The 25,855-nt window shown below is 39.0% G+C and overlaps 3 protein-coding genes across 3 annotated transcripts; 2 read left to right on the top strand and 1 right to left on the bottom strand.

Moving 5' to 3' along the window:
* Nucleotides 1–1,502: 1,502 nt before the first annotated feature.
* inpp5l (inositol polyphosphate-5-phosphatase L) lies at nt 1,503–15,907 on the top strand. The gene is made up of 16 exons (XM_067521058.1): nt 1,503–1,976; nt 5,230–5,271; nt 5,584–5,684; nt 6,055–6,142; nt 9,069–9,132; nt 9,616–9,719; nt 9,941–9,993; nt 11,106–11,225; nt 11,552–11,636; nt 11,735–11,830; nt 11,926–12,000; nt 12,337–12,410; nt 12,501–12,612; nt 13,322–13,387; nt 13,480–13,539; nt 14,344–15,907. The coding sequence occupies exons 1-15, from the start codon at nt 1,917–1,919 to the stop codon at nt 13,519–13,521; spliced, it is 1,182 nt and encodes a 393-aa protein (XP_067377159.1). The 5' UTR covers nt 1,503–1,916; the 3' UTR covers nt 13,522–13,539; nt 14,344–15,907.
* A 102-nt stretch (nt 15,908–16,009) lies between these two features.
* nkx6.3 (NK6 homeobox 3) lies at nt 16,010–20,212 on the bottom strand. The gene is made up of 3 exons (XM_067521059.1): nt 19,253–20,212; nt 18,671–18,840; nt 16,010–18,332 (listed from the first exon to the last, which is right to left on the bottom strand). Exons 1-3 carry the CDS (start codon nt 19,665–19,667, stop codon nt 18,105–18,107), a joined length of 813 nt encoding a protein of 270 aa, XP_067377160.1. The 5' UTR covers nt 19,668–20,212; the 3' UTR covers nt 16,010–18,104.
* Nucleotides 20,213–22,206: 1,994 nt separating this feature from the next.
* On the top strand, nt 22,207–25,267 carry LOC137136791 (E3 ubiquitin-protein ligase NEURL3). The gene is made up of 4 exons (XM_067522493.1): nt 22,207–22,350; nt 23,440–23,952; nt 24,053–24,196; nt 24,348–25,267. Exons 1-4 carry the CDS (start codon nt 22,323–22,325, stop codon nt 24,482–24,484), a joined length of 822 nt encoding a protein of 273 aa, XP_067378594.1. The 5' UTR covers nt 22,207–22,322; the 3' UTR covers nt 24,485–25,267.
* Nucleotides 25,268–25,855: the final 588 nt, after the last annotated feature.

Below are 25,855 nucleotides of genomic sequence, written 5' to 3'. Positions count from 1 at the left end.
ACAACTTGTCATATTCTAAATAAATCATATCGTCCACAATCACCATCTAGATGCAAAAGCAAACATTGGGTCTTCTCTACTCACGTTTGGTTAGTTGTCAGCCTTCAGCCTGGATTCGCTCATTCATTCGTGCCCTAGACCTCCAACATCAGACAAACCACTCCACTGGGCAATTTTGACTTAGTCTTTGTATAGATTTATTTAGTAAGAATAGTCTTTATCTATCTATCCTGTATATTGGCAACACATTACATTATAATACATGTTATTAGAAGCAGCATTGTTTTATGAGGGTCTTTGTTTTTACTGGCAATTGCTTTTGAAAAACATTTTTATTTGTTTTTTTTCTCCTTCAGTACAGCCTTAATTAGATTTTGCTTGTCTTAGGGCACCGAGCTACAATAACACAATCTGGCATGAGGAATGGAAACTTTATTTTGAACATTTATTATTTTGAATTTATTTCCTAGCTGATTATGTACCCACAATCTGGTATAAATAAGATCTCTTTCCAAGTAAGAATTTTGCGGATTCTTGTGGAGCTGCTTTGTCTGAAACCCAGGCTGGAAATAAACAATTTCCTTTAAGAGGAGTTTTAGTTTTAGTTTTTGAAATGGCAGTGCTCAAGGGAGAAGTTGGAGGAAGAAAGGAAAACAGCTGACAGAGGTTTCCCATGTAAACCATGTCATAGTGGAACAGCTCAATAGCAGCTTTATGCACAGCCAGATTTAAGCCCAAAGCAATCTTTGCTTTACCCTGGGTTGGTGCTTAGACTGGGAGATGGCACAGATCCATCCACAGATCTACTGCAAGCAAGAGTTTTACACTGGTTGATGAGAAAGCTACTGTGACTGTGTTTACTCTGATGGTGCAACAATAGAAGTTTTAGGATGCAGGCTGTTCCAAGGAATGTGATTCAAGTGCATGTTATGCGCAATTAAAAACGAACGAAGTCCCACTGATTCACAGCTTCTCCTTGTGCGAGTTTTCAACCATGCGTTTGTGCATGGACTGTGCTGTTTTTTTATTGGAGGGTAAGGGTGACAGTTTCCATGGCAGATAATCGCATACAAGTCACAGATAAAAGATAAGAGCCATTCTGTTAATTATTTTAAGCTCTGCCAAGCGCTGTAAATCACGTTGGGAGGTGAAGACAAAACGTCTCACAGAAACGAATGACTAACTTCCTGTTGAGACCGTAAAGAATGAGCTTGTGGTATGCTGACTAGTGAGATGAGTGTCTTGAGGCATCCTGAATGTCTTCTTGTAGCTACGTTAATATGTACGTAATGTCATCTTACTTTATTCAGTACATTACATATAATACAGCACGTGGTTGTAGCGCATTTGCAATACATGTCATACACTGGTTATTACAGTAGTCGGATAGTAGAAGATTATAAAGTGGAGTGAGCGTCACGGCGTCGGCTCAGCGGTCACAAACTTACATAAAGTTGACACAACACAAGGAAGCGTGTAAATGAAAGCACAGCGATGGGCGGAGCTCCGGAGTTTGTAACACACCGCTGACTGTTACTGTTGACCGCTTGGTCCGGTTGTCTTGCAGCAGATGCACAGTCCAGTCTGCTTTAGTCCGCTAAGAAGCCGCTAGTCCAATTAAGCGAGAGGAGGCGGAGATGCACGCGCATGCCGAAGTAAGCTCGCGCCGCTCGGCTCCGATGGACGATGGATATGAGCGTCGCTCCCTCCTGTGATTACGACCTGATCCGACAGCCCGCCATCAGCACTCAAGACGGACCTGAATCGACACGGTCTCCTCGGGGAGATGCCTGTGTATTTTGAGCGCCTGTAGTCGCCACTCGGGCTCACGTAAGCCTTTTCTAAGCGCCCGAAGAGTAGCTGCTAGGCCTGGCCGTCGACTTTCCCTGGACTGTTGGTGAAGGGGGCTTGTTAACATGGAAACGTTCACTGACGTGCTGCTTGTCACCGCCAACGTCGGCTCCCTCTTCGACAATGTGAGTAGCAAAACGCGCAGCAGGCTGCCAGAGGCTTGCCCGTAACGTTAGTGCTGTCAGACCCACAGAGAAATAGTTAGTCGGGTACAGGAGGTAAGTTTTGCCTTGAACTGGCTCCATTGCCAGCAAAACGTTAACGCTACAAGGACGTAACAAGTTTAATAAGCTACGGTAATACATGTGTCTTAGCTGTTTAATACCACACTGCCCTGTTTCGTTGTCAGCTGTCCGTAGCATGTGCTCACCCACTGCCGTTGATTTAAAAACAAAACAAAACAACAACAAACACCTGTGGGCTTCACGTGATCTGCCCCCGGTCCTGATATAGTAGACCCGTTCAGGTCAAACGTTGAGGGCTTTCGGCTTGTCACTTCAGGGGTCGCCACAGCGGAACGATGATTTGGCGTGAATTTTTACGCAGCAACCCTCCCACGTCATCCGGCACCAAGGTCACCGTTGGTGGCTGGGCGGGGCCGCACCTGGTGGGGTTGGATTCGAACTTGTCCTTCTGTATCCCGACCCAATGCTCCAGCACGGATCCAAGGGCCCTTTGACAGACCTGTTCAGGTGCTGCACTGAAATCTGTGACTTTAAAGCTTCAACTTAGAGGAAAAAACACTGAAATGAACATCAAATAGTTAAAAGTGACAAGACACATGTACGACTACTTTAGGTGTTAAATACAATATTTCACAAAACACAACATTTAAGCCACTTTAGTTTTCACAAAACTTTATTATGACTGTTTTGGGGAATAGTGTTTGTGGTGATGCACACATTGGCCAGCACATGCCAAACATGTTTCTTGCTAAAACAAAGGTGTCATTACATTTAAGTCGCATATTTTGCTGTAACACTCTCTTCTAAACCACATTACAGAAGTCTTGTCTCTTTATTTCACAGGCCTTCACCATAGCTTGGTTTTCACTTTTATATCCCACCAAACATCTCACATCTCCCAATTCATTCAGTATTTGGGTAGGTGCTCTTCCAGACCATTAGGATTCAGATTATCTAACCCCTTCCCATTATTTAGGCTATAAAAATGATCATCACCTTACATAAGTGATTATAATGTCAGTACAAGAAAAATCTGTGTTACTTTTGTAACTTTAAAGTATACCTGTCTTACTGCATAGTATTTACATCTCCAGTTGTTATATAATATTATGTAAGTTGTATTTTATAGACTAATCTTAGATTAAAATTCATACCAGATAATGATACTTTTTGTGGGATTGTGGCCAAGGCTGGGCTGAAAAAACGTTTAGAGACTGGACAGGGGAAGGAGAGCCCTTACACTCTTGGAAATTGGCTCAGGACCATGTTTCCATTTGCTAGAAACGGCTCAAATGAAAACATACTAGATCCCATTGTGGGGGATATGTAAACAGATGAATATCTTTCCTGGGGAACTGGAGCTTTTCTACTTACTTAGGTCCTCATTTCTAACAAGCACTTCTAAATATTCAACCAGCCTTTGGGATAAGAGCAAGACCTTAAGCACACAACAGGATAAATGCTATTGCTTTACGGTAGCCATATGTCCAGTGAGATAGTCAACTCTATCTGCTATTCTGTGCTACCATTTACACTTTTACAGCTCACCATAGCAGTATCCTGAAGAATTATTGGACTGCTTGGAATAACAAATAGACGTACATAAAAAACATGTAGAGCTCTAATAACATTTTCTTTGGAACAGTGCTGCTGTGGAAGTGTTTTATGACTTTTCATCATACCTGACACAGTGCTTGTTTTCTTGCGAAAAAAAACAGAAGAAGATACTATGTTGTTGGTAGTTTGTGGGTGTAAGATGTTAGTGTTTTAGGACAGACCTAGTGACGATCATGTCATGTGCATGAGCCCATACTGTCTGTTTTAATGGCCAGAGTGATGTAAGAGAAGTCTTTTAGGTGACAGTGATGAAGCACCAGTCATTCCTGTGCTACTGCCATGCAAATACACTATGCAAAGCCATTTCTCAGGTGGTATGAATGCACCTGGCTTTGCAGGAGATTGTTAATGACTCCGTGACTTGCACTCGAAGGCAAATCCTAGGGAGGGGGTGCAAGACATGAAATGTACAAATGCCGAAGGTTAATAAAAAGGGGCATTTATTGTAGTGCTTCACAAAATTTAAAAAGCCAGCAAGACCGGTTTTAGAATCATTGTCATTAATGCATGGCAAAGTTTGAAATTTGAAAACCTTATGTGACAGTATAATGATTTGGACCTGCTTAGCTGAATCTGGACCATAGTGGCTACACAATCTTTGATAGAGCTATAAATTCTTTTTACATGCAAATTTTCCAAGGAGATGTGAAATGATCTAATTATGAACTGAAGCTCAACAGAAAGTGGATCACAACCATAAACAAACTAGTATACTGAAGATCTTTGAAGAAGTAATTTTTTAAAATAACTAATTCAAAATTCAGACCATAAACCTACATTAATGCTGTGAAAGTGCATTAAGCAGGCCTTTCATGCAAGGAAGCCAATCCATATTATTTCATTAGTCTTGGGTTTAATCAAGTTTCTAACTGAAACACAAGAGACTCGGACACAAAGACAAGTTTGCAATCATACTACTACCACTTGTGGTGGTATGAGATTAGAGCCATTTAATCATCCATACTTTTAGTAGTTTTAATTATCCAACATTCTCTACAAATATTTAATGTACCCAAAACAGTTACTAAAGCTATTATTTTATTGATCTATAAGTCATATATTATTATTAATTTTCTTTAGCATCAAACTGAGTTGAAGTTAATAGATAAGTATAAAGCTTATTATTTATTTTTACACTCCACTCTAAATATTTAACTAGTAGTATTTTTATTGAATGTGTATTGCTAAAATAGCATCCATAGCTATACGTTCAAGAACATTGGATTTGTTTCATAACCCTATCCATCATGTTAACAGAAAGACATTTTGAGAAAGATTTGTCAACAAAACAGCTGAAAATTGAATATTGGACTTTCCACACATCTGGGCTAAAGAACTATGATTTTTGATGAACGCTATTGTTTATTTTTGTCATTTTATTTAAATAGCTATTCATTTGCTATGAATTGCTAAATTAGCTGTAGCATCTTGATATGGCTGCTGTATTTATGGGCCCTTGACCTGCCTCCAGATAGCCAAACAAATCAATTGATGGAGGTTTATAACTTTAGTTACCACAGTTTAACATCCTTAATGGTGCATTCATTGGATGATTTTTCTCTTTTTCATTTTACAGGTGGGTAAAATTCAAAGTGAATGGTTACAAGAACTGTATAAGGTACGTTTAAACATTAATAATTCATAGTTTTGAATTTTAAATTTGATTTGTATATTTTTGTCCCAAATTGTACATAGTCCTATGCAAATTAAAGCTGTACCATAGTTGTAGCCAACTTTCATAGACTACAACTTCCCAATGTTCATAGCAGTTCTATGTTCCTTTGGAAAACAAACGCAGTGCTGATGGACAATAACATAGACCTCTAATGGATCGTTAACCTTGTCCTGGAACACAGAGTCTTGACGCTTTTCGCTCCTCATTAGTCTTTAAAGTTAGCCTATAAACTGAGACCTGTTTGCTTTGTTACAGACTGTCCACAGCTACAAGCCACAGTTCATTGCCCTGCACTTCCAGGAGGTGGGAGGGAAAGACTACACAGCCAACATGGACCACGCAGAAAACTTCTTCATGTAGGACTAATGCTACTGATGTTGTCCTTTTATGGCTGCAATGTCATATTCTTCATTCAAATCATACTTCAAAATAAGGCTGTGACTAACTGTGGGGTTTTCCATTAACCAGTTAATAGTTTTGTGTCTATTTTCTATCTGAGAACATAAAAAAAGCATCACAATTTCTCAAAGCCTGTTGACAGATTTGTAATTGCTTGTTGTGTCTAGCCAACAGTCAAACGAACAAAGATCTTTAGGTTACACTAATAGAAAATTATAAAAACAGCAAACCATTTCAATCATCTAATCTCTGTAGCTCTATGCTGAAAAGTGTAGGCTTTTTTTCTTCTCTTGCCTAATAGTTGATCTGTTGGTCTGCTGTTTCCAGGAGCATTAAGTCCAGTGATGAAATGAAAGAATACGACAGATTCCGCATCTATGTGGACAACCAGTTTCAAGCAGAAGACAGCTTCACGGTATGAAGCACACAATCTTTTCTTAGTCAGAGTAGTTCCCACCTGCTTCCACTAGATGGAGCCCTCCTCCCTGTTAGTGCTGAGAGGCAGGAGGCGGTGTTCTCTGCTGTACTCTGCCTTTAAAGCAGAAGCTAGTAGCTGGTAGAGATTAACATGTAAGCCAGAGCAACAGGAGATGAATCAGTCAAAGTTTGTCTCATTCTACATTTAAAGATATATTTTGTGCCTGCAAGCTGCCACCACCTGATTGCATTTTAGGCCATGTCAAAGAATGCTTTAAAGTCTTATATTTGTATTTATTATATTTTTAATATATTAAATTAATTTAAAAGTATAATTCCAGATATCATATTACTGTTGGAAACTGGTTGATCATTACATTTGAAGAAATCATTGCTAATTTAAGTGGTGAGATGTCATTAAAGTATATTAAAAAAAGAATAAAAAATCATTGAGACTGGATTAAAATTCAACTTATAATTACAATATATGTGTTAAATCCCATCCGAACGAATGCATGTATGTCAAACTGAACGTTTTTAATTCTTGATGATGACCAAAAAACTGGAAATAAGAGCAATACATGCTGTAATACAGTAAATGTGCAAATTGGTCTTTCCTGTAGTCTGGTTTGGTGTGTGTGTGTGTGAGAATATATGTGTTTATGGGGTTAGGTTCATATGGTTCATTATGGTTTAATGCACAATCTAAGACATGTGCAAAGTCATAGCCTTATGTAAGTCACATATATCTTAAAGATATAGTACGAAACAGTGTTGTTGTAGTTGCACAGTTTGGGTACAGACAGAGGAGATGTTTTTAAAGAGTGTTTTTTTTTATGTCACTCATGCCACTACCTACATCTATTATATCATCATCTATTGTTGAGTGCACAGTGTGTCTCTAGAGCTGCTGGGCACTGCTTGGGTCATGGGCTCAGCCTCAATCTCCACACTTGTGAAGGTCATTTTTGGCTTTCAATTTTATTTTGTATTTTTAAGCTCACACAGGACAAGCGAGTTTGTGATGTTGTTCTTGGAATCCTGTAGGTAGTTGTTCATAACTGGCTTGTCAGCATTATTTTCTGTCTGTGAGTTCTCTAATTGTAGAAAGTGGCTGAGTATTTCTTAAACTATTAACCCTTACTCCTCCCAGGTGATATCCTCACACTGCATGTTTGACAGTAGGGGTTAATGGTGGCATCTGTAGACTGAAGGTGCATGAAGTAAAAAGGGAAAAGTCAATGGCCAGGTGTGGGTTAGACAGGCTAAAGTCAATACATTTAACTCTAGATTAAAACTATTGATCCCAGCCTATTTGTGAACGATAAATAAAGTGTGAGTGGAGGTGGGGGAGGGTAGAGGACAGCTGGGACTAAGTTTCCCCTGCATTCAAGTGTTTGGACCTTCCACTCTTTGCCCTGAGAGGGCTGCAGGCTCCCCACCCTTCCTAATACCTCATTCTCATTTCGTCTGTGCCACCTGCATTGATTTTCAATTTGTTTCCCCTTGGCTGCAGATCATCAGTTATTTGGCCAAGAGAGAGTTTGGGGGGTTCTCCTTTCAGAGGGGCTGCATGAGTAGAGGGGGCAGACTTGCATGCATTCCTAGTACAAATGGTGTTTTGATAAAAAATCACTTGTAAGTCAATATTTTTTTATTAAACTGTGCACAAACCTGATTGATGAAGATAGGTGTTTGGCAGAGTATGTGAAGGAAAAAGTGGAGGAGAATATATGTCTGTGTTTATGTATACTTTGCCTTACTCTTTAAACATAGTATGACTATTAATACAAAATAACTTTTCAGAGCTAATTATGTGAATATAGCTTAGGGATTGGAACAATAATTTGCTCTTCCTGTGAACTAAAGCATTTTTCAAACTTCCTCCACAGATGTATTATTCAGCAAGCTTTTAGCTTAAAAAAACTCTTATAGTCAAATTTGAAATAATTCCTAATCATGTCCTCAACCTTGTTCATTTAGTTTGGACAAGTTGGTCACTAATTGCTGATCACTGGAGCTGACCATAGAGACACTTCCATTTTATTAAATGAGGATGACTTTGGCAGTAAAGAAAAATGATCCCTTCAGGGAGAGATCTCTCATGTGCTGGCTAGATGGGGGGGTTTGCACAGCGGTCCGTCACGCCCCAAGCCCTCTGAGCACTGGCTGATTTTTCTTCGGTCCCCAGTCACAGAGGCAGTGTTGGCAGACAGCAGGCCTACTGCTTAATACTTTTTAAATTGTTTTAATTTTCTGTCTTTATTGATCTCACAGGGCATGATTAATCAGATCACTGGAGCAGGCAGTTAGTACATTAAAAATTGTCAGCCCCGTGTCAGGGATGATCTGGTGCTGAAGTGTGTGTGCGCGCATGTGTGTGTGTGTATGTGTGTGTGTGAGGGGCAGTATGTGATGTGTTGTACTGTTAGGTGCTCACTTTGTACATCTCTGTTCTTTTAATTTTCGTCTGTCACACTGTATCCATCAATACAAAGCTTACAGTTCAGCTCGCATGATGGAAAAATTAACAATATGGTGCATCATCCTGGTGCTTGACATGACTTCTCGTTTTTGTCACCATATGTAGAACTTGTTTCACTCTTTAGAAAGCGTGCCAAAACTCTCGTTCTGAACTTTTTCTTGTTCTTGTTCTTAAACTGCTGTTTAATTTGACAGCCTTAAATGTATGATGCAGTCACGAAGTTTGAAATGGTAGTATGTGAAACTATAAAATACGTACGATGCGTGTTCAGGCATGTTTTATTATATCTGGAAAAAATTAGGATGTCACTGCCAGCATTTCAAATTAAATGTGAACTGGTGATTGTGTCTAAACATGCCAAAATAAAGTTGTCTACAAAACAAAAGTAAGGTACTATTTAACATTATATAACATTTTGCTTATTTCTCTCTCTCCGCAGGCTTTGGGGAGCATGTATTTTATCCATAGGACGCTGAAAAACATCAATCAGTATGATTTTACTGGTAAAAACATTTCTTCTTAATTCATTTCTTTTTAGGTGACATTTACATAGATTTTAATTATTTCATTATTCATCAACTTGTGATTGATAGATAGATTTTCTCCTTTTTCAAATAGACAATATAGGTTTAAGATTTAATAAATATTAGAACATTTCGGAACATTTTGCTGTGTATAATGAAAGTTTAGTGACCTGATTCCAAAGTGGAGCTGTTATTTTCCTGCTGCATATTCCAGTCACGTTAGGTGTGAAAAAGCTCCTCAGAAAAGCTTATGGAAGAACCATAAACATCCCCAAGCTGCCACTTGCTGTGTGGCTCAAACCGATTGTTGTTCACCAAACGCAGTCTAATGGTTTGCTTATAGATCCTCTCATCATGTATGCCGCTCTGATGAGGTTAACACCAGTTTATTGATTGCTGTTTGCATGTTTTCTCACTATTTTACATGGAACGTCTCTCTTTGCCTCCCTCTCTCTCTTACAGTTAAGGATTTTAGAACAGTGATGGGCCAGAATGTGCACTTGGGCTATCTGGATGGGGTCTCCACAGTAGAGAAAGAAAAATTCCCAAAGCATTTCTGGCCTGATGTGAGTATATATACGTGTATGAGTGTGTGTATGTGTGTGTGTGTATGTGTGGGGCAAAGAAAGATGTTGAGACAAATGGGACTTCTGGGGCTGTAAGGGTTGTCTGCCTACTTTGACAGGGAGACAAATTATGTGAAAGAATCAATAATTATCAGATTGGCCTTTGAAAGGCATGGCTCACTGCTGTTCAGGTGACTCTCTCTTATTTGTCTCTATTGCAGTTCAAGTGGTCCCGAAAGGGCTTCATGAGGACCCGCTGGATCATCCACGACCAGTATGTACTGTACGCTAACCACACTTTGGTAAACCACTCAGAACTGGACTCCACTCAGTTGAATGTTTCATGACTTGTGAAATCCAGTTACTAAAAAACTGCCATGATACCACATACATACCAGATCTATGTTTGCACTTTAACACAAAGATGACAACATAATGACAACGTACCATCGGCCAGTACAAAAGTTCTTTCATCATAAGAAAAGGATGCACAAAAACAGATTCTGGAGTGTATATAAAAAATACATGGGAATGGATGATACAGCCTGGATAGGTCATCAATCAATCTCAGGACCAACACAGAGAGACATACACAGACAGACAAGCATTCACACTCACATTCACAGCTACAGGCAGTTTAGAATTACGGCTTTACGTAACTGCATGTCTCTGGACTGTAGGAGGAAACCATGGTACACAGTGAGAACATGAAAACAAAGAAAAATAGTAATTTAGGGACAATTTGCGATTTGGGCTTCAGTAAACTGTTTAAGACAGGTTTTCAGTTTTCTGCTATTGTCTAGACATAAAAATTAATCGATAAATTTATCAGCAGATTAATCTATAGTAATAATAATACTTTGTTCCAACCTCATTTTTATATTGTTACTCACTTTTATTTAATTAGCTAAAATAAATACAGTTTTAAAATCATATTGTGTGTTTTGAATCCACTAAATGGGAAATGACTCAATGTCAAGCACAGGCCTAAAAGGATCCAGGGTAAATCCCACAGTGTGTTGTTACAGCCTGTTTTTTCCTAGATACTATTTGCTCTGCCGTTTTTGAACAAGCCCACAATCTGTGTGCCACAAGATCATGCTGTGAGTCAACACAACTCATTTGTTGGATGTACATTAATTGTTTTCCACTGACAGCAAAAGAAAGGGAGTGAACTAAAAAGATAAATACGCTTGTTTGTAGACTCAGCATTTAGTGCAATCACTGATAGGGAAGTGGCACCTGTGTTGGCAAACACACACACCATCCATGCTCACGCATCAGATGTCAGGATTTGATGTCAGAATTGTTTTGTGTTTTATTTTCTACACCTGTCACATGTAACCATGATTTGCCTGTGTGTGGGTGTGTGTGTGTCCCTTACAGAGGTCTGGACCTGGTCAATGTCCATCTGTTCCATGATGCCTCTAACCTCATTGCCTGTGAATCCAGCCCTTCCATTTACTCAGCCAACCGCCGCAACGCTCTCAGATATGTCATCAACAGGTCAGATTCCCAGCTGCACTCAACTATTCATAAACCCGACATTAAAGCATTCAGTAAATGTAACACAAACCAAAAGTCCATTTTAAGACTAAATGTCCTCTACGAATGTAATATGTTTCAGATACTGTTATGGTTAATATCACACAGTCTTTTCTATCTTGTAAAACAGGATATTTCAGGGATTTACATAAACTCTGACCTTTGAATGGAACATGAGACTATCCTGAAAAAATGACTTTGTTTGTTTGACTTTGAACAAACTCAGAGTAAGGATTACTAGAGGTAAAGACCCACTTGTCTGTGCTCTTCCTGACATTCACTCCCAGGGTATCAGGCAGCTGCTACACCCCTCTGCCTTTTTTCCTGTTTGGAGATTTCAACTTCCGTCTGGACACACTTAGTTTAGTTCAGGTATTTAACATCCTTCATTTCTTCTGAATCCAACTCGCTAACTTGTATATCAGCCTGTCATTTTGACATAGACCCATCCATATGTTTTCTGTGAGCAGCATCTGAGCACTTCAGCAGATGTGCAGACAGTGACTAAGCACAGCAGTAACGAGGTGGAGAAAATCATCTGTGAAGAAAAAGACAATGACCACCAGGTTATTATTTTCTCATTGATTATCATTCCATAATTGATAATTCGATCTTATTGTTGCTGCTGCTTTCACTTTACTTGTCTTCACGTCACATGCAGGTGCTGCTGCAAATTGAGGAGAAGCTCTTTGCCTATCTGCACCAGGCGGTTTTCAGGGAGGATAACGGCAGAGCAGTGAGAACATGATCTCAACTTTCACTAACACTGATTCCCATGAGCTACATAACATTCTGACAGAAGCTCAGTGCTCTGATTAGAACCTCTAATACAGCAGGCTGCTTAGCAACAATCTGACATGTCTTCAGAGCTTGTAGATAAGATCGTATCAGCAGAAATAATGAATGAATGTACATTAAATACAAAAGCTTGGAGGTAAACAAAACTGTGATAACTGTGACAGTAAATCGGCTTTTGACCTTTTCTAAACGTGTACTTACATAATGCCTGTTGTAGATGCCCTCAGATTTTCTTTAGCACTAATCACTAATCAAAATGGTTTCTTTTCTGCAGCTTTTAAAATATGACAAAGAAGTCGCGGTGTTTCATGATGTTATTAGGGAAGAGGACATCAAATTTCCACCCAGGTTAAGACGTTTATCTGAACTACTAGCTGCATAAACCCCCTATTCTGTCGTTATTATCCTTTAAATGCACTTTCTCTCTCTCTCACTTAGCTACCCCTACAGTGAAGACTACACTAAACCGACCCAGTACATGAACACTCGCTGTCCTGCCTGGTGTGATCGTATCCTTATGTCGCATTCTGCTCAAGAATTCATCCACAGGGTCAGTCAGTCCTTCTTAAAAAAAAATTTTCAATCTAATATTTCATCAGAAAACATTCTGCGTGCCATCTGTGCCATCTATTGTTTCCTTTTATCAGTACCAGAATGTTTTTCTGACAGTTGCACATTGCAACAACACTTCTGTCATGACCTCAAACTCTTCATCTACGCAGCTCGAAACTTGCAACAAAAAGGAGTCACAGCAAAGAGGAACAATTTCCAGACTCAGTGATAATAAAACACTTGCATCGACAATAAAAACCTGTGTATACTTCCTTCGTTTTCAACCAGAAAGAAGCAAAAAGTTAACATCCTCCAGAGTCTGTGTAGTAGATGTGGCAATAAAGAAAAAATTATCCTTCTTTTATTGAAGTGTAGAAGTCTAAGTTTAATGCTAGTTACATCTGTCAATTTGTTATTTAACTTCGAGTGAAAGTCGAAATATGTCCTAGCTAGTGTGTATTATTTACTATTTGTTATGAGTTCAAAAAGTGGAAAATGTGTAACTTTCTATGGTTTGAGTTTGAATTTCATGTCAGTCCTGTTCTGTGCTGGTCTCAACATTTAGCAGCATTTACACCATGCAGCCAAAATTTGTGAAATTAAAAAAAATGTTATAGATGTTGGCTTGGCTTGGCTGTTGCTGACTGTCACATTTTATTTCCGTTGGCATTTGTCCAGATGATTGAGAAACTCATTCTTCTTTTCAGAGAGAAGGTGAGAGAAGAGTTGTTTACAACACGATGGGTCCCACTGTCTGTATGGGAGACCATAAGGTAACAGCTTAAAGCAACATGTATAATGTGCAGGCAAACATAAAACAGCCATTTAGAGTAACTCAAACTTGTTATTGTGTGTTTTCTTGCAGCCCGTTTTCTTGTTCTTCTCACTGAAGACAAATGTTCATTGACTTGGATCTTTCTTAGTGGTAAGAGCCTGTGTGTGTGTGTGTGTGTACAGCATGTGAAAGTGTGAATATGTCTATGTGGTGATTCCAGAGGTGGAAGCCAGTGTGTGAGAGTGATCACAGTAATCTCGCTCCACTCCCTGGAGAGCCATAACCCAGGTTGGCCCAGTGGAGTCATGATATGAACTAAGATGAAGTGCCTACAGGACACAAACACTCTTTTGTGTCCAGTGTAGTTGGAGTACAGACGATCAGCACCTTTCACTGATCTATGTCTATTGAATCTTCTCCACTGTCACTGTGGTTACACACTAAGTGCTTTTGCTGGCCGGCTTTTCATTAATTACCATCTGGATGGGCAGCTGGACAGACATACATTTTGCTGGACAGTATATTGGCATTTTTACGGCCATGATTTTGTTTTGCTGCCGTTTAAATTTATTTTTCCAAGAATGAACTGCTTTTTCATGCGGGTTCTTGTTTGCAAGGCTTCAAAATAATGAGTTACACATAATAAAGGGACACAAGGGGCTACAACAGCTCACTTTTGCTTTTGTGTTTTCAAGAGCATCAGTGACTTGGTATTTTCCAGGCTGCATTTTACTTTACTTTTACTTTTTCAATATTATTGTTCCATAATATATGGAACACTAATATTGAAACCATACTGTACTGTGTCCACACCCACTGTGTCTACACCTGCACTGAGATATAAAATCGAGAGAAATTAAGAATTTCCACATGGAATTTTTCTTCTGTTTGCTACTCTGCTTTTTGGGATTCTGCTTATGTTGGGACACGATTGTGTCTGCGTGTCTGCTGCAGGTCTATAACCACACCATCCACTGCACTCCGCCACAGTGTCAGGACCAGAGGGTAATCAGCACGATTGCTTCTACGACCCACCTTTCCTTCAGCTGCAGGACTCGACTCACCTTAGCCTACACAATGAACACTTCGTCCTGGTATCACTGGTGTGTCACGTCCGTTCCCACTCCAACGTATGGTCCATCGCAGCTCAAGTGACGAGTAGAGATTTATCAGGATCCATTATGCACTTACGCAGTTTTCCAGACTCGACTCACTCTGAGTATTCACCTTAGCTGAGCTCCCGGGATTCTGGACTGTGGTCCAAGCAAAGCATTCTGAATTTTTTTTTACAAACCCCAGCCAGGGGTTTACTAATTCCTTATTGGGCCTCAATAATGTTTTAAATCCCCATAGCTAGTCAGGCAACTTTGTAGCAGCTTCAACCTAAACAGTTTTAAATGCACCGTTGAGTTCAAATATCTAGATATTGGTTATCATGAGGCATAGTGTAAGTAAAAACTGAACAATAAAAAACAATATGCGATCCTCCCTATTAAGTATCGAACATCTGCCCTACTGAGTCTCATAGTTATATTGTATGCCAGTTTTAGTTCGGGTATATTTTTGTTACTGTTGTTTGCTATCATTGTAGCAGGAATTTATATCACGAGGAAACATAGACAAGGAATGCTACTATCTCACTTTCCTGTTGAGATGTCAGGTCTGATGGCCTCTTTAGATGAAACATTTATGATGGATTTACTTTTTTCATTCATTTACAGCACACAGCAGCTTGTCTGATTTCCCCTGATTACAAGACAAAACCTTCTCAGAATGCATCTTGTATAAAGCTTTTAATAGTGACATGTAGAAATGACACTAGACAGTCTCCAGAGAAGCCAATTACCTTTAAAAGCAACAGTAAATCAACTTCAGCATATTAAATAATATATCACAATGTTTTACCCACTTCAATTTACATTGTCTCTACATACCACCTGTACATGTATACCAAGTGCTTTATTTCACATTCTACAACTTAGCAGTTCTCATTTTCTCAGTTTAAGCTGTCCTCCTGTTTTGTACTTATCTGTGCTACACAAAAACTATTTATCACTTTCCTGGTTGACATCAAAATTTTTTATTGCCAAAGGAATCACAGTATGCACACTGTACACGTGTTTACCTCTAACTGTAGTTAAGCAGTGCGGATGTTTAGAGAACACAGCTTCAGTGAAACTTTACAAAATCTTGTATATGTACAGTATATACACACATGCACTCACAACACAGAGGTTTGCTATTATCTTTCTTTGATTTTTATCAGATTTTGCTTCCTGAGTTCTAGTCCTGTACTGTAGCTCCAGTGCTGTAATATTTTGCTGTGTGAATTATCTGTTTGTTTTATATGAAATGGCTTTAATAATGACTAATTGAGGGAATTTTGAATATGTTTGTGGTTTGTTATTGTAATTAAATTTTTTGAGTGTTTTGTAAACGCATTTTGTATCATACAGTATGGTGTGTCTGTCACTTTATGTATTCATACAAATATTCAAAGATACTGTTAACAAGTTTGGACTGTGAGTCGTGTTTGTACATCCTTGTCATACCATTTCTCTTAGGAAGCAGATAAACCTGAAAGGCTGGCTAAAATATCCTGGGCCACAGACAATGCAGTTTACCTTTTGCTTTCAGTTGTATCTGGAAAAACAAACGTACAGGGGACAAGTCCTGAAATGAATCCTACCTTCAGTAGGGGGAGACTGTTCAGTTTTGTTAAGTTTTAGATAGGATATAGGATTTATTTCAGGACTGTGTGAGGCTGCATTCATTTCACCTGGGTTTACCTAAGAGTGCAGACCTGGGGTGACCTAGTGTTCTATTTAGTGATAACATTCTTAATTAGTTATATTCATAGTAAATAATGCAAAAGCACACTAATGCTGACTGTGTCGGCCGTTTTGAAAGAAAAATGGATCACTGATGCATAATTGTCTTTCAGTCTGACCTAACATATCACAATGTGTACAGTGTGTTGCTGCATATCTGTGATATGCATTCAGTTTCCACAGTAGTCAGCCATGGGGTGAGCTGCACGTATTGCAGTGAAAAATCACAAAACAGATGAGCTGTTAAGTCTGCCCTCTAAAGCTGGAATGGGCTGGCTATTTAGGACATGTTTAGACTGAAAGTCATCACAGGCCAATAAATCATTGGAGGACTGATTCTTTAACCTCTATTGCCTTTTTAGTTTTTAGTTTTCTGAGGCAATGGTTTGACTTAGACCAATCCAGATTTGAAAAAAGTCACAGATAGCAGTATGCATTTCTCCCTGATAATGTATAAATCGCAAATATATTATAATGTTTAATACTTTTTAAATATTACCATAGCTCTAATACAGACTTGAGGAGCATTTACATAATGACACGATTGGCAATGTATGAGTCTAACATTAGCTAGTATTACCTTACTCTGATGGCACATTTCAACATGTTATCATCTCTGATGTGAGTAATGAAAGCAGGATTATCTCAGCAACATTCCTCAGCGTTTCCTTTGACAGAATCATCTGGCCTGGTGTCAGCTGACTGAACCAGATGCAGTCTAAACTCACTCAGCCTAAATAATGAATGCGATGATCTGTTGCTATTGATTTTTTGTCGGAGTGGGTTACGGAGGTCATTGTCTTCAATTAAGCCACACCGCATCGGTAAATTACACAAGAGTTGGCCTCTGACCTTTGCATCGTTCTTTAGTGCTTGTGGCTTTTTCTTGCAGTTTAACTGTCATTCGACAGCAAATTCATACATTTTGTAATTTTGAAGTACGACAATTAACAATCAAGTTTGACAAATAATCCACAATATTGTGCAACATTTCGGGTGTTTTTTTTTTTTACATCGTCTAACTTAATATCTTTACATTGGATTTTAAAAGTAACAACACAAAAATCAAGACAAAGCTGTCAACTTGTATTTATTTTAACCAAACCTAAAACCCACATTCATTTCAGCCATTTAGCAGTATTACAAACTGTACTGGAGAATTCTAAGGAGTCCGTTTTTCTAGAAATGTTTCCATCTCCCTGTGCACCAATTTCTCATAAAAAAAAGGAAAAAACAACATATTGCTGGTTCGCAGGTCTGTGGTTCACTATCACATCCTAATTTACAAATCATACATTTGCTACAGTGGGCATTTTCATCCCCACATCTTCTGTCCCGTAAAACATTACAATCGGCTATGTCAGTGCCTCTCAAAAGACATTGAAATGTATCATTTAAAAGCAAATCCATTTAAATAGCTGTTCTCTTTTTAAAGATTCATCCGTTTGATATAGTGACACTGGTTTCCATGTTTTTTGTAACATTTAGAAATTAGAATCACAAACATATTTGTTTAAAAAGAGAACACATTAACAACTTTGAGATTACTCAAAGATGAATTTATTAGTGTTACCAGTAACATCATCTGTGTGGCATTTTCCTGTGATTTTAAAAAATCATAATCTCCCCACATAACAATGTAACTTTAAACAGGCCTCAATTTCTTACATTAACTTAGAAAAGAATACACTTTTAGACAGTAAATATCTGTCTGCCTGTTAGCTTCATGGTTTCACCCTGTTTGAACCATATGATGCTCCTGTGTTGACCTCTTCTGAACATGCGTAACTGCTCACCGATTCTAGCTTGATTTGAAAACTATTTATATTACAGCATGCAGCTATGCTGAGATGCGTGTGCACGTGTGTGTTTGCACTGAGGGTGTCAGATGTGGTGTGGCCCAAGGCGCAGGACGGAAAAAGCCCTGCGGTGTTTGCGGAGCAGCAGACGGATCTTGTCGTCGTCAGAGTCGGGGTCCAGAGGTTTATTGTACTCCTCGTCCTCCACCTCGTTCTCTGACACCTCCCCACTCTGGCCCGTGTGGACCTGCGTGGAGCTCGGCTCTGAGGCGCTCTTCTTCCTCCACTTGGTGCGTCGGTTCTGAAACCACACCTGAACACCAAAAATGGGGCATAGCTTTACATATGCGTCATGTTTGCAGATATTATGATAAAAAACACTATGACAATCAGTATGTAGGCTCGGCTGCTGCTGATTGTGATGCTCTTGACCTTCACTTGTGATAATCGCAAAGAATCAGAATTTCAAGCTTTTACTATTCATGCATTTTGTAATTAAATAATCAGACTTCATTTTTGTATGTTTTTCAAAAGTTACAAGCTGGTTTATTAAAAAAACAAGCAAATACAACTATAATTTTAGATTTGGTCAAACAAGTCACAATCACCTTCTCACAGGAAAACGTTAAAAACAATGTAAATCAGCTTTACCTTGACTTGTGATTCCGTCATGCCCAGAGAATAAGCCAGTCTTGCTCTCTCCGGCCCAGCCAAGTACTTGGTTTGCTCAAAGGTTTTCTCCAGTGCAAATATCTGATGTCCACTGAATGTTGGTCTGGTGTGTTTCTTCCTCCCAGGAATCTCCCCAAGAGAACCACTACCTTAAACATATCAAGGCAGAAAATATCAAGTAGAAACACCTTTTTCTTTAATATAATTTATTATGCGGGATTGAACATTGAACAGTTTTTTTTACTAGTTATTTTAATAGCGTAAATCCAAGAAAATTACCACAGAAGAATTTGTGTCATTTCCAAAATGAAAAATTCTGTGTCAGTATGTGTTGCTCAGATTGAGATTCTTAGACTTTATTATTTGAGTGTTATTCTCAGATCACAGTCTAAGAAATAAATGTTATGCATCATCACACATCTCCGTGTTATCTAAACCTACTGAAGGTAGGATTCATCTAATCACTTAAATATAACATCTCTTAGTGAGTCCTCAGACACAGGCAGAGGGAAGTTGTGGATGAGATGGATGCTGCTCCCAGTCTGCAGGATTTAGACTCACTGTTGGTGCACTGCTGTCTCCCTCCTCTCCAGTCACAGCTGTTCTCCGCCCAGCAGCTCACACTGCGAGCCTTCATGGGGCAGTCGGCACCAGGCTTGGAGAAGCCGCTCAGCGGGGCGTTGTAGTCTCGGTTATAGTACATAGATGTGGTGGTGACAGAGGGGCTAAACCCGCCCATGGTGGAGTATCCGGACAGCAGGGTGGTGGTGCCCGTAGAACCCATCCCAACCATGGATCGGCTCAGGATGTCGCTGATGCCGTGGGGCGTCCCCGCCTGCAGCTGGCTGTTCAAGCCTGGGTTGAGCTTGTAGAAAGAGTTGGGCACTGAGTACTGACACACCGGTGCCTTGAGCTCTGAGGGAAACTGGTTCAGGCTGTTGTTGAACAGGAAAGACCCCTGGATGTTTGGATCCATGGGAAGTTTGTAACTCAGCCTCCAGGTCTCAGTGACACATTCAGTAAAGTCCAGATAGAAAAAGACCTCTGACGGGCCCAGTAGAAGTTTTCTCACCTGCAGGAGGATCTGGGTTCACACTCACTGTCCCCAGATATTCAGATAATAGGAGCATAAAGCAATTTTATCAATGACCTTAGTGTTCTCAAAGTTGCTACCATATCAGAAACTGTAGCAGCAGATAAACTCTTCACTCTCTGCTTTCACCTCTTCTCCGCCACAGTGTCATGTGGGATAGCTCCATATCTGGTGCTTTGGTCGAGCCCTCTGGACACAGGGTCTAGTGTTCTCCCAACGACATGTGCCTCCTGCCGGCTCCTCAGATATCATAAATAAGCAGTATGGGGAACTGGAGTGGCACCTTGATAAAGATTAGAATGCAGCCTGGGATTGGCCTGGGGCTCCCTGCTTTAATGCCTTTCTATTGGCTACTTGCTGAGAGCCAAGCCTTTTATTGGAAGGCAGCAGATTAATAGTGTTTTGAACAGGTGGAGTGGGAACAAGTTGATTTTTTGATGACCTGCCAGGTCTGACCAAGTGTGGCAGAGCGGAGGCAGCTGGTGTACATCATGGAGAAGGAGAACACAGGTTTCACATTTCTCTTTACCAGAGAAATTTAGTTTTTATTGTTTTATTGCACAAAACATAACCACAAACTAAATAAGACCAAATCTCACCAGTTCACATCATGCAAAACATCGAAAAGCAGATCAGTTAGATCCGGATCCTTTTCATATCAAGGACAAAAGATAATAAAATTTGTTTTATTTCCCGCCTCCTTTATATATCTTCTTATCTACTGTACATTCGCTCTGTTACTGTGTATCTTCCAGTTTTATGACAATATGCTGTACAAATTCTTATCCACTGCAAAATGTTTCTTACAAAATAATGAACCTCTGAGTCTGAAGCTTGACATGACAACTATTCAGAACAAGTAACTGTTTATTCTTTAGACCATATTAAATGAAGAAGTGAATTATTGTAATTTAGATGAATAAATAAAACCTAAATATAAGTATACAATTATAAGTGTAAAATTCTAGTTTATTTCTAACCCACTATGATGAGTAACTGCTTACGGGAACATTACACTGATTTATAGCATGTGACGACCACATAGGTTTCAATTTCATTAGTAATTTTACAGTGAAACATCATATGTAAGATCGATACTGAGCAAAGATATTTTTTCACTTTGTTTCACCACAATGAGACAAGAAACCATGAAGAAATAAAGAAATAAAGAAATATTTCATACAGCTGGGAAGTAAAAATCCCCTTCATTCTGATATTCAGGATAAAATCATTCCATTGCATGCATATAGCTACTTTTATTGGAGATACATGTTGTAACATGCATACAGGTCTAACTCATAGCTTTTGTTCGTCAGGCAGGATGACGGGGTGGTGGGATTCCTGAAAAAAGTCCCGTGATTTTTTGTATTGTTGAGAGCAGCACCAGTAACTTTCCAAAGAATGATGATGTCATGTCAGAGTTCCAGTCAGTCATGTGACTAGGAGTACACACCAATAGGGACTGATGAAAAGACTCCATGGTTCCTGCAGAGGGCGATCGCACATGCCTGAAATTCATGCAAATCCACAGAGCCATTTAGGAAAGTGGCATTTTCCATTATCATGTGTTAAATCAGGTAATGTTCCCAGTGTTTCTAATCAAGAGTCGTTACACTGAATGTCCTAACAAAATTCTCAAGAGAGAAAAACTGAAAATGTCTCACATAGGGTGACATTACACACTCAGAAATAGGCACCATCACATCAAGAAAAATAACCAAAAAAAAAAAAAAAAAAAAGATTATTCACCCTTCAGCCTCAGTATTGCCACTGATGGTCCTAATAATGTCATAGAGGACAGGGGCAGCATGTCCACTCTGAGCTGTCTGCAGCTACTCAGCCCCATACAAATCAAGATGTGATACAAGGTGTGGAGAATTTTTACTTACTTTACTTACTTTATTTACATTTTACTTAAAGTAGAAAATTACAAGTTTTCCTCCAAATAAAAAAAATTATGTAGTATTTAAACACGATGAAGGGGGGGCGGATATTAAATACTGTCCTGACAGGTGCCAGGTAATGTTACTTTTGTGACTGATCATGTGTACTACATTTGTTGGATTATTTCTTTTTAAGTCAGCTCTAAATGCACATTTGACCCTGTGTTTGCATTTCAGCATGAAGCAATTGCAAGATAACATAATGAAACTGAAAGCTGTTGATATAGAAGCACTGTTCGCAGAATCCAGGGCCTTACGTTTCTGTTTTCTGTTAAAACTTCAGCTTTGAAGGTTAAACATGTTCACGAAGAGAGAAAAAGGCGACCTGAACTCGAATTCAACGACCTGCTTTTTCATTGCACAGACAGTAAAAGATAAACAGAAATTGATGAAAACAATCAATTTGGCAACATGCCAACTCACTAGGTAAATTTCCAACAGTTGGCTCATCCCTCAGCCACTCCTCTTTCCTTTCCCCATAAAAGTTTGTTTTCAAGTACACGTGCAGCATGACTTAAAGGAAGCCAACTCTTCTGCCTCACAGTCAAACCAAGATATAGAAGCAAGTGCTCACAAGACAAAACGACTCCTGAAGATGGTGAACGCCAGCCACAGTTGCTCTGGTGAGATATTTATAATTTACTTGTTCCTGGTGTTTACAGACAACATGAGATGTAATGTTTTCTATGGTAAAACAATGCTTTAAATATCTGTATGATGGGGTGTAAATCAAAAATGGTCACATTGACTTTAGGTAGCTGAAAACAACTTGTTTTGATTTTATATTGTGTCTAAATAGAAGGACAAATGTAATGCATGTGTTAATCTCAAGTAACAATATATGCAATTTAATAGAAATTATATATTATTATATAATAAGATATAAACACTTTTCACATTTGATATTTTTAACATAACATAATGAAAGAAAAAACCTTATCTAAACTCTTATCGTCTGCCAATTAAAACAAGGATGTAAAAATCTGATTAGGTAAGATGCAAACTAATAGCAAGCCGTTTATTATATTATAGATCTTTTTTCCATCTTAGATACTAGTGTTGTAAAACAGATGGTAAATCAATAGAAAAGACGCCTTCAAACAATAGAGAAAATTATGGATTTATGACCTGTTCTGGAAACTACAAAGAAATAAGAAAGAGATAAGCAGAAGTCACGTGTTTTTTTGTGTATATAAGAAAATGTTTTGACATAGTGTTCAGCTGATTTGAAGTGTTTCTACAAATGTATGAGTCACACCTGAATGCAAATAATTTGGTAAATTAATTTTGTTAATTGTGTGTCTAAATAACACACGTTTACTGTTACATAAAATTGAAAGCAAAAGTCTCTGTTACTTGCTTTAATAAATGTTAACACTTTGATATGCATAAGTTTCAACTTGACACGATGTAGAAGCATCCAGTTGCACAACAGAAACTTTGGTGATAAGAAATCCTTCGCTCTTTGAGACGTCCACTTTTTTGACAGGATGAGTCAATTGTGTTTTTATTGAATCATCTTGTGCAATGAGTTTTCATTTGCCGCATTAAGTGTAAGGGAACTTGTCTAGTTTATGATCCAATATTTCACACAATTTTTACACAAACAGCTTAAATAGATACTGTCTTCTGTTTGTTTGAGTGAGTTGTAGCTGAGATGAGTGCAAACAGTTTTGCCTATCAGGATTCATGACTGTGTTTTTCTCCTGCAGCTGTTGGGCCTCACACTTCACATAGGTGTGGCCTGACCTGCCTCGGCCCTCTGACCTTCCACTCTCAGGCCGTGGGAAGCAAGGTCTGCCTAAGGGAGGGGGGGAGACTCGCTGAGAAGACGGCACACACGTTTAAGAACGGCCTGGTGTTCAGCAGCCGCTCGGTGAAAGTCAACGAGAGGATTCGATTGAGGGTAGAGAGAAATGTGTTAAACTGGCACGGAGCTCTGCGTGTGGGCTTCACCACAGTGTCACCTGCAGCCAGAGCTTGGCCCCTGCCCTGCATGGCCGTCCCCAACCTCACCAGCAGCCCCGGGCACTGGGCTGCTCCTGTACATGAATCCTTCTGCCAGGCAGGCTCAGAGCTGGAGTTCTGGGTCTCTCGTGGTGGCACTGTATACCTGACAGTCAACAACTCCAGACCACACATGCTACTAGAAGGAGTGAACCTGGGCGAACCCCTGTGGGCCATGATTGACATCTATGGACAGACATGCTCTGTTTACCTCCTGGGTAAGTTACTGCCTCTTTATCTTGTTCTTGATTATGTATTGGCCTATAACTGTTTGTATGATTGACTAAAAAATAAAATCCCTTTCTTACTGTGCTGCAGGCTCAAAGAAAAAGGAGTTATTTTACACCAGAAGGTCCTGTCCTGCACCCAAACACCTATCATCAGTTAATTTCAACAAGCTTAATAGTTTTATTCCTGACCTCAGCAATGACAGCTTCTGTTCTCTGGACACAGCCCCAGCAGGTAGTTACCTTGATTTGATCCAGAATTTTGCAATTTTTTCTTACAACTGTGAATATGTAATAATGTAATTATGGTTTTGCTGAACTAAATTAAGGCAGATACTATATTTGACCGTCAGTCAGTAATTGTGTTTCCTCTTTTGTGATCACAGATGAGGTGTGTGTGGCGTGCATGGGAGAAGAAGCCACAGTCATTCTGCCTTGTGGCCACCAGTGCCTGTGTAACTACTGCGCTTTCACAGTGATGCAGCAGTTTGGCACCTGCCCTCTGTGTAGACATAATATATGAGCTCCATCAGAGGTTGGAGAGGATGTCACGTTATAAGCTCCATACAAGCTACTGAGTGACTGTTATGAGGAAGGAACTCTTGAATTGTGCTTAATTAGGTGGCTGGGGAGTAAGGTGCTTGGTTGTGTGGCCACTGTGTCCCTGACCAAAGCCTAGTCAGGAACGTTGGATGCATTTTATTCAACTCTCTCTTCCTTAATGTGTAAATGTTGTACATCAAAATTAGCTTCTCAGATTTGGATCTGAGGAGCTGGAATATTTTCTCACCATGTAACAGACTTAAGAAACTGTGAGAGAGTCCATGACCCAAATACTTCCGCAGCATAATGTGTAATGTCCTGTAAATGTATATATGGATGTGATATAATGTATATAATTGTAAAGTAATAGTATTTTTAACTGTTGTATATTTTGCCTCTTTGATGTTGTAAATATATTATATATATTTTATAATTTACTTTTCGTAAGAAAAGCATGTATTATCTGATCATTGGTTGATTCAGAATATTGTTGTATAAATAACTGTAACAACAGTAACTGAGTATTTCTCTTTTTATTAACATCACACTTGTAGCTATGATACTAGCTCATTACTTTATTCAATGAATATTAAGCCTTTAACAACACATACATATAAAATGAGATCTATGCGAATTTGACAAATTTCAGTTTAATGTTTACTTTAAGCTCAAGTACAAATTTTGTCGACTAGTCTTTACAATGGCAAGAATGAACTGTCACCAGTGTGAGCAAAATAGGATTCCTACACAGCAGACTTACAGAAGGTGGAACTAAGCCTGAAGCTGCATTTGTTAATAAAGATTAAACAAATCAGTTAATGAATCAACAAGTAATTGTGTCCTGGTTCAACAAAGTGTTGGCAAGTGTCAGTGTTTCAATATTTTTCAAAGGTGAAAGTGTGTGCCAGCTGATTTCATTATTAGTTATTTACCCTGGCTGTTTTTATAGCGATATTGTGTTTGTCAAAATTATACTTATCGCAGAAAAAGCAAATTATTAATAAAAACGTTCAATATATCAAATTACAAATCTTAGTTTAACCTTGACAACCAAATGTAGCTGATGGTGCAAGAAATGAGCACCATCATCACAGTTGAAGTGTCACTTATTTACATGACTAATTTTTAAAATGTAAAACTAACAAAGGTCTGTGCTTTAATAAAAGTTTGGTTGTCTGCTGAATAGGTCAGATATCAGTGATGCTGGATCTCACTTCCTGACTGACACATGCATGCATGTTATGCAGATTTAATCAGGACTGACAATGATCTTTAACACAAGCTTTTGTCGTTTTTCTGCATTTCAATAAAGTAACAACTCATGAAACTAACCGACCTCTGTGGGCAGACA

Source organism: Channa argus, chromosome 11 (genome assembly GCF_033026475.1).
Source record: "Channa argus isolate prfri chromosome 11, Channa argus male v1.0, whole genome shotgun sequence".
Classification (NCBI taxonomy): Eukaryota; Metazoa; Chordata; class Actinopteri; order Anabantiformes; family Channidae; genus Channa; species Channa argus.
This window is presented reverse-complemented; position numbering and strand designations above follow the sequence as displayed.

Bases quoted from the DNA above. Each gene is read 5' to 3' on its own strand.
- LOC137136791 (XM_067522493.1), top strand. From the start codon at position 22,323: ATGGTGAACGCCAGCCACAGTTGCTCTG. The intron at 22,351-23,439 runs GTGAGATATTTA...TTTCTCCTGCAG, and splicing joins CGCCAGCCACAGTTGCTCTG to CTGTTGGGCCTCACACTTCA. The intron at 23,953-24,052 runs GTAAGTTACTGC...ACTGTGCTGCAG, and splicing joins ATGCTCTGTTTACCTCCTGG to GCTCAAAGAAAAAGGAGTTA.
- inpp5l (XM_067521058.1), top strand. From the start codon at position 1,917: ATGGAAACGTTCACTGACGTGCTGCTTGTCACCGCCAACGTCGGCTCC. The intron at 12,001-12,336 runs GTGAGAACATGA...TCTTTTCTGCAG, and splicing joins GGGAGGATAACGGCAGAGCA to CTTTTAAAATATGACAAAGA. The intron at 13,388-13,479 runs GTAACAGCTTAA...GTTTTCTTGCAG, and splicing joins TCTGTATGGGAGACCATAAG to CCCGTTTTCTTGTTCTTCTC.
- nkx6.3 (XM_067521059.1), bottom strand. From the start codon at position 19,667: ATGGATCCAAACATCCAGGGGTCTTTCCTGTTCAACAACAGCCTGAAC. The intron at 18,841-19,252 runs GTGAGTCTAAAT...GATATGTTTAAG, and splicing joins GAGACAGCAGTGCACCAACA to GTAGTGGTTCTCTTGGGGAG. The intron at 18,333-18,670 runs GTAAAGCTGATT...TTTGGTGTTCAG, and splicing joins TGACGGAATCACAAGTCAAG to GTGTGGTTTCAGAACCGACG.